This window comes from Argopecten irradians, chromosome 5 (assembly GCF_041381155.1).
Source record: "Argopecten irradians isolate NY chromosome 5, Ai_NY, whole genome shotgun sequence".
Taxonomy (NCBI): domain Eukaryota; kingdom Metazoa; phylum Mollusca; class Bivalvia; order Pectinida; family Pectinidae; genus Argopecten; species Argopecten irradians.
The window spans coordinates 47149463-47169817 of record NC_091138.1 but is presented as its reverse complement, the minus strand read 5'-3'; the positions used below and the strand labels follow the sequence as shown (position 1 = coordinate 47169817).

Genomic DNA, 20355 nt, shown 5'->3' with positions numbered 1-20355 from the left:
TCATTTAAATTTGCGAATAACCTGTCCCCATTAACAAATTGAACCTGGACAAATTATAAAGGTCAAAGGTCAAAATATAAGCATGGTGTAAACTTATTTTGGTCAATGACAAAGTTAGTCATTTTAAATAATACACATGACCAAAGTATTAAACTCCATTGACTAGTAGCTTATGAATATGTTTTTTTTCTTTGTTGTAGGTCAAAGGTTAGATGTATTGGTTTGATTTGCTTTGTATAGCGTGTCCTATAAAAGCCAGGTGATTTAAGGACATGCTAGGTTTAGGAGGAGGAGGAAAGCCAGAGTACCCAAAAAAAACCACCAATCTACAGTACCCCGAACAACTTCCCCACATGGGTTTAGAACCCTCAACACTGAGGAGGACAGCTAGGGGTAACGTATTGGCACACCTTAACCATTTGCCTATACTGCTACCCCATAGGGTCAAGATGTAGGTCATTCGGACATACAGTCAAGATGTAGGTCATTCTGACCTACTGACCTACTTTAGTTAACATGGCAAACCGAATCATTCTGGGGATCATGAAATTTAAAGTCATCTAGACCCTATCCAGATAAAACAAAGCACATGATAATGAAATGTAAATCCATATCATTCAATAACATGACAAAATTTTGACATCAATCAATGGACGAATTGAAGGATTTTAAAGATCTATATCTTCTTCCACTACTGGAGCCCATCCCTCTAGCCTCACAGCTTTGATAACTATTTCATTGAGCATGGAAGATCTTAAAAAGACACCAGTCTAGATTTAATTGAAATTTAACCTACTCCGGTATTCTCAACATGTAGCGATCGACTTTATGATGTAGGAGTGACTTCACACGTAATAGCATTAGCTTATCAGATTGTCAAAATCAATCTTAAATTTTACTCTGCTAAACTTTTTATTCTGCTTACCAGACAAAACAAGAGGCCGAGAGGGCCTGTATCGTTCACCTTTTTTTTTTCTTTGAGTTATTCCGGAAAGGAAGTAATATATTTGAAAATAGTAGCCTAATTAATCTTTTTGGCCCAGCGCCTAAGGCCCCAGGGGGGTCAGCCCTATCATTTGTACAATTTTGAATCCAAACCCTATAAGATGCTACCACTACTGAATTATGAGTGCTATCCCATGCTTATAGTTGCAGAAAAGAAGTCGTTTAAATGAAAATAGCCAAAATTGATCCCTTTTGACCCTGTGCCTCAGGCCACTGAGGGGTCAGCCCTATGATTTTCTACAATTTTGAATCAACGCCTTTATATGGATGCTATCCATTGCATTATGATTGCTCTCCCCATGCTCAGTTCCCAGAGTTATAATTAAGTGTATTTGTTGTGTTTTGGTAAATAAGTTTTACCAAATATAGACCCCTTTGGACCACAGCCCTCCTCAGGCCATGGGCGCGGGCAGTACACATTTATTTGTACGCAAATTTTTCGAGGCCAGTATGCACAGCATGAAAGGTGTGAATGTAATAAAGTCGCCACCTTGTCAATTGAGGCATATGATTTGTAAGGTAGAATTCCGATCCAGAAATTATCGTATGGTGAATAGTAGGAGTTCCAAGGGGTGAGAAGAATCTGGTGAACATGTGGCGGTAGTTAGGTCGCCTCACTGATGGCTTTTGCATCTCCTTGGATCTTATCGGTTCCAGGTGTAGCTATTAAAAATGTTTCCCAGCTGGACAGGTATAGATAGTTACATGCTGGTATAACATGGTTATGTGGTTACTATGGGGAAACACCAAATTGATACGGCGTTATGATGCATAGTTTGGGGATGTGTTAAACGATATTATGTAGACATGCATATATTACTTATCTTGACAAGAAATAAAAATTTATCTAGGTTATAATTAACCTTGTATTCTGTATGTGTTTTCGGTAATGTACGGGATACGTTTGGAAAGCTCCAACAGTGTTTTTACACGTATATAGGCCACATAAATGCCTTTCCTGGCCTGTAAAGCTTGTAATTTTTTGTAGATTTTATATTTACGCTATTTAACGATGTTTGATATGCACAGCAGAAAATACTGTGAATGTAAAGTCGCAACTTGTTTTCCGACAATTTTGGCATACTGTTTATTCTAAGGTGTGACTCTAATACACAAACACATTCACCCCCAAAAATGCATTTAGAATCTTCTAGTTCAAAGGTTGGAATAGTCCATTTAGGATTTCCAAGGGTGAAAGAGTTAAATCCAAGAAAATTCTGTACATGAAAATCTTAAATCAAATACATACATGTACACTGATCAATATCAGATCATATACATACCAAGAATTAGAACAGATTGTCCTTCAAATTCGTCTGGATTTATTGATATGGACTCGTATCCATCAGCATATTCCATACCAGGGACTTCGGTGGGAATGTTTGGAAGTGCTATACCAGTAGCTACTATTAATTTTCTGAATAAAAGTAGAAAATACACAAATGAATATTTTGAAACAAATTTCTGTATGTGAAAATTGTTCATTCATTCATACATATGATCAACTAAGAAATTCACTTTTATTCCATCTTTGCATATTATAGAGTTATATACCCCTCTTGTGGTTAGGTATCCATTGTGACATAATTATTTTGTGAGCAAAATTCACATTTTTTTCCCCAAAGTATGGTGTTACGCATGCAAACACATAATGTCACAATCAATACCTACCCACATGGGTAGATTACTCTGTAATATGAAAGACAAAATATATATACATGAAAATAAATCGCCCACAAAATGTTTGTAATTTCCAGTATATATAAAAATCAAAAGACTGGGTTCATCATCATGTTAGTGTGAAAATTTACACAATGTACAAAAATATTCTTTCAATTGAATATGAAAATACATTTCCAATTCCAATATAGTTAATACGCGAAATTTTTCATAATAGACGATAAAATAAATCTCAAATGGCTTACTCGAGGTAAAGTATTTTAACCGGCATGACTGGAAATATTGAGAGAGCAGTAAGCCAGAATTCGTAACGGCCAGCCATGTATTGTTTACACACAAAAGAGGCTTACGTAATGGCAGAGAAAATAAACAAAACAGAAAAAAATGATTCAAAAATCCATTTTTGCTAAAGATATTTACAATCATTGTGGAGCTTTTAATTTGTTATAATATTTCAGTACAACTTTACAGACTCAGTTTTCGTGATTCTAAATCGATCGACTACTGCTTTAACGTACCTTCATCTAGTATTATACTAGAGATCGAGCGTTAAACACAGGATAGTTATGTGGGGCCATGGGCCTAACTTTTGGGGTGCGGCCGGCTTATACAAACATTATTTTATACGTGTTCAAAACCTGCAAAAATCCTAAAAAGGGCCTCTGCGGCTTATACATAGGTGTGGCTTATTGTCCAGAAAATAAGGCATGGAAAAATATTTAAAATGAACAAAACAAATTGAAATACTTACGAGCATGTGTAGGGGGTGCCGAAATCGTCCTCCATCATGTATGTATATCCACTGGACGAAGAATCGTTGGCCACCCTCCGTATGTTTTGCATATTTGAATTAAACTGGACGTTAAGTCCTAATTTTCTGTGATAGTCTTTTAAATATTGCACCAATGCATCTGCATGTGGAAACATTTCTTTGGAATAATGTTTAAATAGAAGAGATTCGTCGTGACTGATGAGAGAGTTCCAGTCATGCCGAAGGTTGAACTCTTTGTTGGATTTGCCTGTATGTCTTTTGTTTATACTTATTAACTTTCTGTGCCGCGGATACACTGTGTAGAAGCTGCCTGAAATAACGAAAAAATAATAAATTCAGTATAATATTAAAATTCAGATTACCCAATGTTTTCCTCTGAGCTACAATAAAATTTGTTGTATTTTTTTGTTGTTGTTGTTGTTGTTGTTGTTGTGTTTTTATTGAAGTTTATTTTGTCCTTCTAAATGCCAGATTAATTGAAGAATGTAACAGAATAATGAGGTTGGGGAAGCCATAGGGCCCAGAGAAAAAAACACAAACCTATGGTAAATATACCTAGAAATTGCCTTAGTAACAATGACTAAGGTTTTGAAATTGTGATCCAAAGGTGAAGGGATGGATGGCATTTTAACCACCTTCCCACCATGCCCATATATATAAAATGAAATATTCTTTGCATTTCTTCTCAAATAAATCCTTGTCCATTTTCCTTTGTACAAAAAGTTTAGTCTTTAAAAGGTATAAGAGAACTAAATGAAATTGAGTTCTGAGTTTTAAAGAAGCAACTAAATTATTCTCAAACTGATCCATATATACCAGTCTGAAATACTTGCAGCACTCTAAATAATAACCTAATTCAGAGACCATTTTCGTGTACATGGGCTGAAGAGATCTCTACATGAACTTTTATTGGATCTGCAGTAATGTGTACTAAGTTCTAGTGTGTGATACAGGCGACTAGAGGATTGAGCCGGGGAAGAGCATTATCTACCAGTCCATGAATACCAGAATTACCCAGAAGGACCGCCGGAAGCCTCGTTTTCACCAACGTGATGGTTATTGGACATATAATGGATTCGTACAGACGATTCCGATGTACAGAGTTACACGGCAGGTGTCATATCCATTTATATTACTACTTCACTCCTATATAACTACAAATTCCCACCGGATTGCAGTTCTCACAAAGTCTGGCATGAAAACAAAACGTGGTATTCAATATAAAACATCCATATCTGAATTTCCCTATACAATAAGGCAACTGGACAGAGGAAAACTAGATAACAGTTAGGTCTAAAAGAGTATAGCTTAAGCTAAGACAAACATGATTGAGCTGGAACAGAAAGAATTATATCTATAAGTAAATATCATATTTTTAGATATTTGAAAGTTTCACAGCAGATTTAGAATAAACTTTTCATGAAAACTAACTCTGATTGCAAAATTTGCAAAAGTAAATAATAAGAAAGTTGATTTACAGAACTTTCTATCTATTAAACAGCCATATAGCCTAACTCTTGGTTAAATTGTGAGAATGAAGTCTATGATGTTAGTCTGTATACATTTTTGAGGATGATGGGATGTTGATCCAGGATCTCCTTGCCCTTCCACTAAGCTACCATCAAAGCCAGATGGCTTAGGCTTATAATTAACACACCCCTGAAAATCTTAATGCACTCTTCCAGCCTTTGAAGTAAAAGAATCCAAACATGTCTTAAGGGGAGAATGAGTTAATGACCTTGAAGAGTTGTTGAAAACCAGGCCTTTACCAATCATATCATTTCATAACTGCCAACATCTGAGAGTGCTTTCATAAGTGAAATACAAGACCTAGACAGCAGATATCCATTCAGGTGGGAAAGTAAACATAAAATCAACTATGCATTCACAACTACTTTAAAAGCTGACATTCATGACCTGTATTTGTCCCAATAATTAATCACAGAGATTTTACATCAAATGTATGTCATATAAACTTTATATGAGTCGTATTGTTATGCAGTAAACAGAGTACTGAGAGACGTCGTACCAAAACAACAAAACCCAAACAGATGTTGCCAGAAGGGCTAACGTTTTTCCAACCAGGTGAAAAATCACTGATACTACGAAAGATAGAAGGGGTGAAATAACATGTTCATGATCAGTGTCTCATGAGCATTCAGTCAAAAAAATCTTTAATGACTTAAAGCAAAAAATGAATGTGAATCAATGTTATTTTAAGATACTGCATGCATGAATGATCATGAATTTCTTCTATTTGTCTAGACACATACATGAAAGTAACAGAATTTGGTTAAAAGATACCAAATGGATTTCCAATATGTTTATTCAAATATGTTTTCTAAATACAAATAATAGTCACTTAGATAAAGGTCTGAAAAAGAGCCATGAAAAGACCAAATAGAAAAACAAATTATCGAAAATTGTTCTTCAAGTCTACGACTGAACTGAATGTCCCTGCACTGATCACTTAAATAGAGGAGAATATTATACATGCAGATGCACTTGCCAATTAGATGAGCTTTTCTCGATAGAAATCAGAAATCAGAGCAGGTAGCTAATTGGTATTGGAATATTTTCCGGAGTGCTAATGACAATCAAATACACCCACAGGAATTGAGTTACGGTACAGATATAGCATACCGTATCAAAATCGTTGATAGTGAATATCCCTAGGAAGTGCTCGCGACCAGATACATAGCATCAAGTGTCTTAATTTAAGGAACACACTTTTTATTTTCCCTGAGTTATTCAGGCACGGTAAACTTTCGGGTAGTTCAAACAAAATAAATAAGCATTAATGGACTATAAAATTAGGTCACAATCCATATGTCGGAATTGCCCAGCCAAAGATTGCAGTGCTGTATTCATGTATATGCAAGAGTCAGAAAATGAAACTGTTGCAAAAATTCAAAGTTTATTAAGTGTGTCTGATATTTTGCCAAAATTTTTAATGTTTTTCTTTTTTATTTATTTAATTTTTTTTTTCTTTTTCTTTTCAACAACCTTTCGCCAATACCGGGTGAACTGTCCCATTTGGATCTCAAACTTGTAACACATATAGGTGAAAGAGTTGTGGTAAAAATGTGATTGAATAGTTAATGCTATGTAATTTTACTTAATAATATCAAATAAATGAAAATCTAACTACCAGTACCTTACAAACCTTTACAATAATAAATTACAGTGACATTGATTTGAAGTGTTCATTTCTATTCTTCATTGTCCATGTACATTTAATGGGCAACCAATTCCTATAGGGTTCTATTAGTCATTTGATAGAACAATGAAAATTGATTTTCCTATGATCAATTTATGAAGAGCTATTCTATGTGGTCTAATTAAACTAAACTCTTACCAACCATATCTTTATCTATAAATAAGCCCTTGCCTATCAATAAGACCTTGCTCGCAAATAAGCCCCCCCCCCCCCTCCTTAATTTGCTTAAAACCTTTGAATTAAATATTAAGTGTTAACATAGATTGAAAACTTTCACAACATTATGTGAGAGATATTTGATTGCAAATTGTCAAGGAATCATTTTCAGTTTGTGTTTTTTTCCTGAAAATCTCAACAAACTTCATATGGACAATACTTTCTTTCCAAATGAAATATATTAATGAAATATCTCTTTTAATCATTCATTAAAAATATATCTTTATATACTATGCCTGATGCATAAAAGCTCATCAATTTCAATATATGGAATTTTAAAGTCAAATTCTCATTTATTTAGATTATTCGTTGGACCTTGTAAGGTAATGCAAGTTTAAACATTTCTACTTGAAATCGCAAATCAAAGCACAACTACTGCATTAATTAAGTATAGCTATTTAATGTATATTGCCAGGCCTATATGTACATCGATAGCTACACTGCTTGTACACCTGAAATCAATAACTCCAGGAGGAAACGTCAGGCTATAAGAAATAGTTCAAATTAATTACAGAGGGAACTTACAAGCTGTATCAATTACAGAGCAATTCTGCCTAATTGATTTCAACAGGAAAGCCTTGTTGATATTGACAATTGAATCTTATTTCATTCCTAATTTATAGATTGCTTGATCTAACAGATTTAAGTTACAACCAGATATTTGTAACTGTCCTGCAATATGTATCAGCAGCGAGCAAAATCTCTAAGGGTTACAGAAGCTTCAATTCTATTACAGTTGGAACAACAGCCAACAGGCCATAGTGGTTAAAATCTGTCCTGACATATTACAACAAGCTCTACACCTCTTGGTGGCTAAATTTGAACTGGCTACTGACTGAAGGTCAGTGGTTTTTCTCCAGGTACTCCAGCTATCCCCTGTCAACTAAAGTTAGCACATCCTTAAATGTCACTGCAATGGCTGTTAATTGTAATATGACGTTAATACAATAAAACTAATTAAAACAATAAATTATTAAACTTTCTGGCTTAAAAAGGACAAAATGGATTCCTTAGTAATTTAAAAAACATTTTATACATGTAGAACCCCTGCATCACGTCTTTATTGAATTGACTATTTTCAGCAACCAACTAAAAGACAATTATATACCTTAATTTATAACTTGTCGATAGCCTTCATGAGTTTCCTCAAAACTTGAATTTGTAAACATCCATCAGCCTGAATATCTAGGTCTATGCTCTGACAGAAGAAAATTCAACATTGCAATTGGGAATCTTTAGTTTCCTTTATCCTTCCTTCACAATTGATTTCAAGTTTCCAAACAGATACTAACTTTCAATTTACATACTACGTAAGCACTTAGCAGAAGTTCTTCATAGATATTCAACAAATACCAAGTATGTCAATTTAAGCAAAACTGTACAGTACCTGTTGTGTTTGATCGTTCAAAGACGACATAATCCCGGTTGCTTTGTTCCAGGAAATAAGCCATTTGTAGACCTCCTGGTCCCGCTCCAATAATACAATACTCATGATAGGTCGAGGTTGTCACCACGGATACCAAGGTCAAGAAAGCTCCCAAAAAACTGAGGTACTGATGCAGCAGTTGTGAAAGCATATTTTCTTCCTGTAGTTATACCCAACTGTATAATGAAACAAAAATAACATGTTTATGCTTCATATTTCATTATGCTTCACATTTCACAATGATTCACATTTCACAATGATTCACATTTCATTATTCTTCACATTTTATACTGATTCACATTTCATACTGATTCACATTTCATATGATTCACATTTTATAATCCTTCATATTTACTTATTATTCACAAATTATATAATGCTTCACATTTTACAATGCTTCATATTTACTCATGCTTCACATTTCATAACGCTTCACATTTAGGATATCAGATATGAATGCTTCACATTTCACAATGCTTTCACAACACTTTTATAATCCTTCATATGATTCAAATTTCACCATCAATGCTTCAAATTAGATAACACTTCAAAGATTCATATTTCACATGTGTTACATTTCATAATGCTGCATTTCACAATATTAAAACAATTGGTTACAAAACACATAAGTCCTCCAAATAGGATCAAACAGCCTCACATAGAATACACTGTCACCAAACATCACTTACAGCAAGAGATTTACAGTCTAATTACAGTATGTACTGCAATGAGAGTTTTTAGAGAGACATGTACGTAAATTATTGATGTTCACTGTCCTTATAAATGTTAAAGCAAATGTTAAAGCTAATATTTATCACACGAACCGTTGATCAATAAAAATAATTATTGATAAAAACAAAGAGGTTTTCATCAAATGCCCGTGGTCTAAGAAATACATCACGCTGACATACAGTCAACATCCTCTCAGCTTCAAAACAGTCATCTGTCAATGTAGTACAGGAAATCATGAGTATTGACAGGAGACTGCTGACAGGATACTGTACAAATTATGATATTGAGACAGGAGACTGCTGAACAGGATACTGTTGTACAAATTATGATATTGAGACAGGAGACTGCTGAACAGGATACTGTACAAATTATGATATTGAGACAGGAGACTGCTGAACAGGATACTGTACAAATTATGATATTGAGACAGGAGACTGCTGAACAGGATACTGTACAAATTATGATATTGAGACAGGAGACTGCTGAACAGGATACTGTACAAATTATGATATTGAGACAGGAGACTGCTGAACAGGATACTGTACAAATTATGATATTGAGACAGGAGACTGCTGAACAGGATACTGTACAAATTATGATATTGAGACAGGAGACTGCTGAACAGGATACTGTACAAATTATGATATTGAGACAGGAGACTGCTGAACAGGATACTGTACAAAATTATGATATTGAGACAGGAGACTGCTGAACAGGATACTGTACAAATTATGATATTGAGACAGGAGACTGCTGAACAGGATACTGTACAAATTATGATATTGAGACAGGAGACTGCTGAACAGGATACTGTACAAATTATGATATTGAGACAGGAGACTGCTGAACAGGATACTGTACAAATTATGATATTGAGACAGGAGACTGCTGAACAGGATACTGTACAAATATGATATTGAGACAGGAGACTGCTGAACAGGATACTGTACAAATTATGATATTGAGACAGGAGACTGCTGACAGGATACTGTACAATTATGATATGAGACAGAGACGCTGAACAGATACTGTACAAATTATGATATTGAGACAGGAGACTGCTGAACAGGATACTGTACAAATTATGATATTGAGACAGGAGACTGCTGAACAGGATACTGTACAAATTATGATATTGAGACAGGAGACTGCTGAACAGGATACTGTACAAATTATGATATTGAGACAGGAGACTGCTGAACAGGATACTGTACAAATTATGATATTGAGACAGGAGACTGCTGAACAGGATACTGTACAAATTATGATATTGAGACAGGAGACTGCTGAACAGGATACTGTACAAATTATGATATTGAGACAGGAGACTGCTGAACAGGATACTGTACAAATTATGATATTGAGACAGGAGACTGATGAACAGGATACTGTACTGCTGCACAAATTATGATATTGAGGACAGGAGAGACTGCTGAACAGGATACTGTTACAAATTATGATATTGAGACAGGAGACTGCTGAACAGGATACTGTACAAATTATGATATTGAGACAGGAGACTGCTGAACAGGATACTGTACAAATTATGATATTGAGACAGGAGACTGCTGAACAGGATACTGTACAAATTATGATATTGAGACAGGAGACTGCTGAACAGGATACTGTACAAATTATGATATTGAGACAGGAGACTGCTGAACAGGATACTGTACAAATTATGATATTGAGACAGGAGACTGCTGAACAGGATACTGTACAAATTATGATATTGAGACAGGAGACTGCTGAACAGGATACTGTACAAATTATGATATTGAGACAGGAGACTGCTGAACAGGATACTGTACAAATTATGATATGAGACAGGAGACTGCTGAACAGGATACTGTACAAATTATGATATTGAGACATTCTCTTGATAACACATTATACTATCATTAACAAGATTATAATTTCGCTTCCCTAGTCATTATAATAAGATTTGACAATTTGCACTTCAATTGAAAAAGAAAATTCCATTATGAGATGATATTCATGACAATGTAACACCAAATCAAAGCCCTATGCATGAGACCACTAAGCATGCAGATACTGTACAAATTACAGTAAAACCTGTCTTTGTAGCGACCACCTCTGTATAAAGACCACCTGCTTATTAAGAACACTTTTCTTGGGTGCCAAATGAACAATTTTAACAGAATCCAACCTGTGTATAAAGACCACCTGACTATAATAACCATTTTCCTCTGTCGTTTGAGTGGCCTTTATAGACAGGTTTAACTGAATTATGATATTGAGACATTCTCTAGAAAACACGTTAGAACAATATCACTAAAATTTTAATTTCACTTCCATAGTCACGATAATATAGAATTTGGCAATTTTCAGTTCAATTTAAAATCTCTCTCATGAGATGATATTCATGACATTTTCAATATCCATGAATTCTTTTTACGAAACCCATTCATGAAGTTTCAAGAACATGAGCGGATTGACACATAAGGTCGACATGATGGAACTAGAGGTATAAATCTGTGCAAACCCTCTTTTCAATGTCCAAAATGGCTGAAACAATATGTACAGCTGGCAGTTAGTGATACACACATTTCTTTTATTTAAATGGTGATGCCTTTTTCTTGAACATTTACTTGTATATGTAACAAATAAATATATCTTATCACATGTATTTTCAAACTTTTCTGATCAATTCGAATCCTTGAAAAACCAAAATGACAGTTAAGGTATTTTCATAAACACCTCATTTCCGTGTACAATCAAATTCATCAGGAAATTTCACAGAGAAATATGACAGTTTCTTTTTAGAAATTTCCTGAACTTGTAAATATATTTGAAGATAAATTATACAACATGTAAAATCAAATTCATGTAAATTGTGGTTTTCATCAAGCTTACATTTTAAACAAAATATTTTTCTACCTGTAACACAAAACTGTTATAAACTCAGACATAAACCACATGAAAGCATATATATTATGAAACAGTTTTCCAGTTAGTTTGTTTCTTAGAATGCCTGCTCCATAATTTTCTCCGTTGACAACAATTCCAAAAACAGTATTTAAAATAGTTATTAATGAATACACTAACGAGTTACCTCAAAACTATATCTTTGCTCTGTACGTACATAAAAACCATCTTCACCATAACGTTAATTATATGGCTTTATACTGACAATAAATGACAAAATATCAACAAATTAATGTCTTTCTGAGGAAATTATTCAGGAATGTTCCGTTAACTTTACCTGGATTCCCGGACCACAGGTAAGTTGTTTATCCGTTTCATGCTTGACCTATTTTCTCCTGTTTATGAAAGCAAGCTATAAGCTTATGAAATGTGTTATTTTAAGTCTTTTGGGAGCCATATGCAGTGATCAAGTAAAGTTCTGCATTTTGCTCTAGTTCGTTTACCCCTTAATTCCATAATGAACTGTTCCAACTCTAGAATAGAAGACTTCAATTGTGTCTTCAGGGGTAAATAGGATATAACCAATGCATTCGAAAGCTTCATACATGTGTATATATAGCCTTGTGTCAATGCAACTTTTTCATAGGGATTAGTAAATATTTTATGAAGCAATCATGAATGCAAATTGCATTAAAGGATAAAGGAAACCATTTTTATGAGACTGCTGAAGCTGCTCTATTTCTGTAACAAGACATCATATAAAATGTCTTCCCTAATCACAGTGGTTTTGAATATCTCACATGAGTCTAAATGCCAGAACCATCTAAATTCCTAAGTGGTCTTGAATGAAATGCAATTGAAAAGAGCTATTATAAAAGAAGATAAAATCTGGCTTGTTTTGTAAGAACAATCTGCAGACTCGCAGTTTGTACAAATCTCTTCTTAAAATGTCAGACAATGGCACTTAATGTACTTATTTTTAAAATGTCTCGTAGCTATAGCTACAAGTAAACAAAGTACATATTTGACTGTTTGTTTGTTTGTTATCGTCTTATTAAAATATACGGCCATTTAAGATTGACTTTTAGGTGTAAAAGGACATCTGTCTATAAAGGACATTTTGCTGTGTCCCTTTAGAGTCTTTTATATACAGATTTAAAGATGCTCCACTGTCGACAGAGCATAAACGATTCGTAAACACATCATTTGAAAAATAATTGGTGTTTAAGCGTGTAAATTTGTCTAATTAACACAAAAAATAATATGAAATAATTTATTTTGCCTTTCGTGTATGCACAATTCGTACTTCATTCTATAAAGGACAGAGCGCCTCAGAATTTTTCGGGACACAATTAATTAATTTTTATATTTCTATCTTGAAGTAAAATAAGAAGCTCAAACTTTTCAATGGTAGTAATGGTGTAAAGTACGAAACTTTTGTAACTGAAGAAAAATACTAGTTGGTCTGCTCATGTTTTTGATAGAGAAAGAATACTATTTGACAGTGGTGGAGCAATTCTTTAACTGTACCCATTTAATCAAACATGTTTATACTATCCCTCGGGCTCTCTCCTCCCCTAGCTACTGGCAACACAGGCTTGAGTCGATCCAGCTATCATCCTATTCTACAACATGACCAATCCTTTACCCTATAACCAGTACTAAATCAATGGCTCTTCATGTCATTTCAGACGTCTGATGTGAGCTTCTAATCTCTTCTTGATTCTTCTTCTCATTCTTTTGCCTTTGTGTATGAATGGTATTCTAAACATAGCTCACTAACAGTATCCAGTGATCTTTGATTTGGGTTCTTCAAGGGAAGCTTCAATACCAAAGATTACAATATGTTAATCCTGGGTAATGCTACTATGCTGAAGTTGGAGCTAAGGATTGGTCATATTATATCCCTCATCATCGCCATTCACTGCATGAAAATAGTCAATCAAAGTTATATACTGGCTTTTCATGGGGTATCAGCATCCATACATCATTTTTACTCTGAATTTAACTTATTCACCATTCAAGACACATTTAGTAACCCTTCTAGTTCAACGGTTGGAATAGTTCATTTTGGAATTTCAGGGGTGAATGAAGGTGGTAGCATCAAAATACCCTAAAGTTGCTTGAAGAGCTTAAACTGTCATAATTCAAATTGAAAATATCATGAGTTGTCTCCCTTCTGATTTTACAGTCTTAAAGGGCTTAAATTTCACAAGCTGTGAAAGTTTCGAATGGTTAATTAACACAAAACTATTTCATTTTGACAGTATAGGTACATTTAATTTGAAACTTGCGTAACTCATTTTGATTTGAAACTATATATGCTCACTACAGACATGAATTTTACTGATCTAGATCATTATGCCAAATTTTTCACTCTAGATTTGAAATAATTGCCGCAATTTTTGTAAAATTTATTACCTTGGAAATGAATGGGGAAAAAATGGTTATGTGGTTGAATTTCCATTAATAAAAAATTGTTATAACTTTGCTGCACATACCATAATTTCTTATATTACCAATATATATATAACTTGGTGTACCTTAGCTGTATGCTGTCACTGTAGGAAATCTAGCTGGTTTATTTTTATTTCATATCTATGTATAATTGAAATTTTTCAGATGATAAAAAACCTCAACACCAATAGCTCAAATACACATATAAATATAGCAATGGAATGTCAATATAATTCCATAGATACATACCGTATTTGACCTATAATCAGTTCCCATAACACTTAAAACATTGAAAAAAATAATAAAGAGGGCACTTGATAGAACTGAAATTTAGACTAACCTTTCGTAACATTATTGCATAAAATAAACCATAAATCAATTTGCAAAAGAAATAAAATAAAAGAAACCTACACAGTTTTTATATTTTCACTCTGCATTTAATTTGAGGTAAGTGAAATTGCATGCATTAGAGGCCACCAAAAGGGGAAGGGATGCTAGAGATAGGGACATTTATTGGATTGCATACGGTAAATGAGATTGGTATACATAAGTATGGTAATTACACCTAGCTCATGATCACTGCATGATACCATCAATGGATCTGTAGATATGGCTAGAAATGATACCTGTATACACATGAGTATATATATTAATATAGCACATCACAACATTAAAATTTCAGTATCACTGATGAAGTGTCAGACAATTATATATTTCAAAAAAAATCTTACACAGAACATCAAAAACATATACATGAACTATATGGTATACAAAAATAAACTAAAATCAATTAGGATTTCAAAAGGTGGCAACGACATGGCAAGATTAGCTTTCTCTTTCCCATTTGTGTAATTTGTTATCAAGAAAAGCTAGATCAGGTAGATGAAAGAATGGGCAAATCTATATAAAAAGAGTCATCATTTATGATGAATGATGATATAGCGAAGCCTCAGGATTTCAGACTTTAACTGATCCAGGTTAATTATGACTACTGTTATCTCCAAGGACAGGCTCTCCTACGCAACTGACACTAGACAACAACTCACATTCAACATTACCAAAAGGTGGAGGGCTAATGGTAGAATGTCAGACACCTTAACCATTTAGCCATTGTAACCCATTGGTGGAGGTCTAGTAGAAGAATGTCAGACACCTTAACCACTCAGCCACTGTGACACAGAGGTGGAGGGCTAGTGGTAGAATGTCAGACACCTTAACCACTCAGCCACTGTGACCACAGAGGTGGAGGGCTAGTGGTAGAATGTCTGATACCTTAACCACTCAGCCATGTGAAACAGAGTGGAGAGCTAGTGGTAGAATGTCAGACACCTTAACAACTCAGCCACTGTGACCCAGAGGTGGAGGCCTAGTGGTAGAATGTCAGACACCTTAACCACTCAGCCACTGTGACACAGAGGTGGAGAGCTAGTGGTAGAATGTCAGACACCTTAACCACTCAGTCAACACAACCTAGAGGTGGAGGTCTAGTGGTAGAATGTCAGACACCTTAACAACTCAGCCATGTGACACAATGGTGGAGAGGTAGTGGTAGAATGTCAGACACCTTAACCACTCAGCCATTGTAACCAAGAGGTTGAGGGCTAGTGGTAGAATGTCAGACACCTTAACCATTAACCCACAATGACTCAGAGGCCTAAGGATATCTGATATCCTCCATCCTTCACTCTAGGTCCTTATAAGGATGTCCTAGGACTGATCTTTCTTTTCTTTACCCTGGGATACCTTACCTGAATTTCACAGGGATATCTCTAGGTAGAATGAGCATACTTTATGACTTTTACAATCTAACCAAAATTTCCTGGCTAATTGCAATCAAAGTGCACGTGCCAGTGTTCAAATACATTGACGGGAAGTAATTTTGTTTCCTTATTTGCAAAACAAATAATTGAAGGTTTCCATTTTATTGTTCCTATATACAAATAATTGATATACATGAGTATATATAATTATATAGTACATCACAACATTAACATTTCTGTATCACAGATGAAGTGTCAGACAATTATATATTTAAAAAAAAAATCTAACACAGAACATTAAAAACATACATGAACTATGGTATGCAAAAATAAACTGAAATCAAGGATTTCAAAAGGTGGCAACGAGATGGCAAGATTTGCTTTCTCTTTCTCAATTGTGTAATTTGTTATCAAGAAAAGTTAGGTAGATGAAAGAATGGGCAAATCTATATAAAAAGAGTCATCATTTATGATGAATGATGATAAAGCGAAGCCTCAGGATTTAAGACTTTAACTGATCCAGGTTAATTATGACTACTGTTATCTCCAAGGACAGGCTCTCCTACGCAACTGACACTAGACAACAACTCACATTCAACATTACACAGAGGTGGAGGGCTAGTGGTAGAATGTCAGACACCGTAACCACTCAGCCACTGTGACACAGAGGTGGAGGGCTAGTGGTAGAATGTCTGATACCTAAACCACTCGGCCATTGTAACCAAGAGGTGGAGGGCTAGTGGTAGAATGTCAGACACTTTAACAACTCAGCCACTGTGACCAAGAGGTGGAGGGCTAGTGGTAAAATGTCGGACACCTTAACAACTCAGCCACTGTGACACAGAGGTGGAGAGCTAGTGATAGAATGTCAGACACCTTAACCACTCAGTCAACACAACCTAGAGGTGGAGGTCTAGTGGTAGAATGTCAGACACCTTAACAACTCAGCCAGTGTGACACAATGGTGGAGAGGTAGTGGTAGAATGTCAGACACCTTAACCACTCAGCCATTGTAACCAAGAGGTTGAGGGCTAGTGGTAGAATGTCAGACACCTTAACCATTAACCCACAATGACTCAGAGGCCTAAGGATATCTGATATCCTCCATCCTTCACTCTAGGTCCTTATAAGGATGTCCTAGGACTGATCTTTCTTTTCTTTACCCTGGGATACCTTACCTGAATTTCACAGGGATATCTCTAGGTAGAATGAGCATACTTTATGACTTTTACAATCTAACCAAAATTTCCTGGCTAATTGCAATCAAAGTGCACGTGCCAGTGTTCAAATATATTGACGGGAAGTCATTTTGTTTCCTTATTTGCAAAACAAATAATTGAAGGTTTCCATTTTATTGTTCCTATATAATCTATAGCTATACATGAGTATATATAATTATATAGTACATCACAACATTAACATTTCTGTATCACTGATGCAGTGTCAGACAATTATATATTTAAAAAAAAAATCTTACACAGAACATTAAAAACATACATGAACTATGGTATGCAAAAATAAACTGAAATCAAGGATTTCAAAAGGTGGCAACGAGATGGCAAGATTTGCTTTCTCTTTCCCAATTGTGTAATTTGTTATCAAGAAAAGTTAGGTAGATGAAAGAATGGGCAAATCTATATAAAAAGAGTCATCATTTATGATGAATGATGATAAAGCGAAGCCTCAGGATTTAAGACTTTAACTGATCCAGGTTAATTATGACTACTGTTATCTCCAAGGACAGGCTCTCCTACGCAACTGACACTAGACAACCAATCACATTCAACATTACCCAGAAGAGGAGGGCTAGTGCACGTGGTAGAATGTCAGACACCTTAACCACTCAGCCACTGTGACACAGAGGAGGAGGGCTAGTGGTAGAATGTCAGACACCTTAACCACTCAGCCACTGTGACACATAGGTGGACGCCTAGTGGTAGAATGTCAGACACCTTAACCCCTCCAAAATGACTCAGAGGCCTATAAGGATATCTGATATCCTCCATCCTTCACTCTAGGTACTTAAGGATGTCCTAGCTAGGACAGATCTTTCTTTTCTTTACCCTGGGATATCTTACCTGAATTTCACAGGGATATCTCTAGGAAGAAAATTACTTGACACTAGAGCATACACCGTACTTGGTGACTTTTACATACAATCAAAGTGCCAGTGTTCAAATACATTGACGGGAAGTCATTTTGTTTCCTTATTTGCAAAACAAATAATTGAAGGTTTCCATTTTATTGTTCCTATATAATCAAGAAATAAATTACAATACCTAACATGATTATTTGAAGAAGAAAGAACATTTTGTATTTACCTGATATCTGACAGGTAATCAAGTTTCTTCTAAAAACAACATGGAAATATAATTCTGGACTGCCCAAGTTTCTGATATTACAAAACCTTGACATGGTTTTTACTTCGCTTTAATTTGAAATCTACATCAATAGAAATGAAAACCGAACATAAAAAATTGACATAGATGAATAGACACAAACGTCTTATTACACAAGAGTCCAAGAGATCTTGAACAAATCAAAAATGTCAAATAAGGAAATGGTGGATCATTTCTATTATTATTGACATGCAGTTTTTTTATAATTAAACCTTAGAAAGCTGGCTCCTGGAGTCCTCGGTCTAGGGGTGGTAATTTATATAAGCAACAAGAATAGAGACATATGACCCAAATCTCATTGGCTGACAATTAAATGTTCAAACATTGTAACAGCTAAAAACATACACAGTAATAGTACAATGGCTTGTTTACCTAGCGAACAGGTAAACATTTCACAATAATGTACCGTACCCAATCAGGTTTCCCTTGACATGTCTAGCCCTGAAAATCCAGCAATTCAAGCAAAGTTGGTCTAGATTATAGCCCTAAATTCCACAATTCAAGCAAAGTTTGTCTAGATTTTTTTTTTTTTTTTTTATTCAAAATCATTTCGTCGAACCTAGCTGTGTTTTATATTAAACGTAAGAGCCATAAAAATAGCATACTTCCTTGTTTTATCTTGTATAAAGGTGTGTGTCTATACACTTAAACACTATTGGTCGAGATAAGAGCTGTAAGTTCTATATAAATCTATCACACATTGACCAACTTCCTAGTATACGTACTATACATAAATATACACTGGTTTTATTCCCAGCTCAACAGACTTATGTACACATGTTATAAGTAATTGTATAACTGGTGCATTGCAGAGAATCAGTATTTTGAATAAAAATCTCAGCACTACTGAGCAGACATAACAGCAATAGGTGGCCGTGCCATGAGCATAGCATCTTGGTCAATAGTTTCATGAATTTGAACATTCCTTAAATTTAAAGAACACCTTGAAATTATCCATGAAATTATTACAGATTTTAAGGCAGGCTTCTTAACTTAAGATGTGTTCCTTAAAGTCTGTAATTTTAAGTTAAGGAATTCCTTAAAGTTAAGGAATATTTGTGAAACTGGCCCCAGGTTCATTAATTTTCTACAAGCTTAATTTTTTCTTCTGAGACTTCAATTTACATTTCTATAACTAATACAAACTTCTTTACAGTGGTTTGATTTCACAATTTTTATTTGTATTGTTTTACTGAACCTGTGTGCAGGAGACATTTTCAATGAGATTAGTATATATTTCTAAGCATCCACAAAATATGTAAAATTGAAACACACACAAAAATAAGTTAGTTTATAGCAACAAACCATTTCAGGCGCACATATTGGAATGATTATATATACAATGTAGTTACCGGCTGTACTTACTTATAATAACCCTTAAAAGACAGTAAGAAAACAGTCTACATATTTCATTTGAAGTCTTATAGAACAAACTGACACTTTTATTTCTGTTCATCGTGAAGTACACCCAACAGTTACATGAAAATTATTGCTTCTGAGACTTAAACCTATTTATGTCTCGATGTTGATTGTCGATTTCTTCAAACTTTATGATATGGCCTTGAATTTGATTTGGTTAATGTTATAGGCCTACTGTTTTTAATCATACCTGTTCTTCGTTTGGATATAGGCTGTACTTAAACAGCCTTGAACATGACTTTTATATTCAATACAGTTGTGCTTCAATACCTTTAGTGCTACTTAATATGTAGCGAACATGTATTTTTGGTGCTACTGAACATGTATTTTAATATTATATTCCTAAAGAAAGACTTGCGTAAGTTTTGAGAATGATTCGT

At 34.7% G+C, this 20355-nt stretch overlaps 1 protein-coding gene across 2 annotated transcripts in view; it reads right to left on the bottom strand.

Moving 5' to 3' along the window:
* Nucleotides 1–20355, bottom strand: part of LOC138324066 (FAD-dependent oxidoreductase domain-containing protein 2-like) — a 66501-nt gene that overhangs the window by 21881 nt on the left and 24265 nt on the right. The window contains exons 1-4 of one of the 2 annotated variants that reach the window (XM_069269078.1): nucleotides 18968–19080; nucleotides 8281–8495; nucleotides 3437–3767; nucleotides 2289–2422 (exon numbers count right to left, since the gene is read on the bottom strand). In XM_069269078.1, the coding sequence (XP_069125179.1) occupies nucleotides 2289–2422; nucleotides 3437–3767; nucleotides 8281–8470 (655 nt within the window). In that variant the 5' untranslated portion in view covers nucleotides 8471–8495; nucleotides 18968–19080. Of the gene's footprint in view, nucleotides 1–2288; nucleotides 2423–3436; nucleotides 3768–8280; nucleotides 8496–18967; nucleotides 19081–20355 lie in introns of those variants that run through there. The other variant, XM_069269077.1, reaches the window with a different exon arrangement.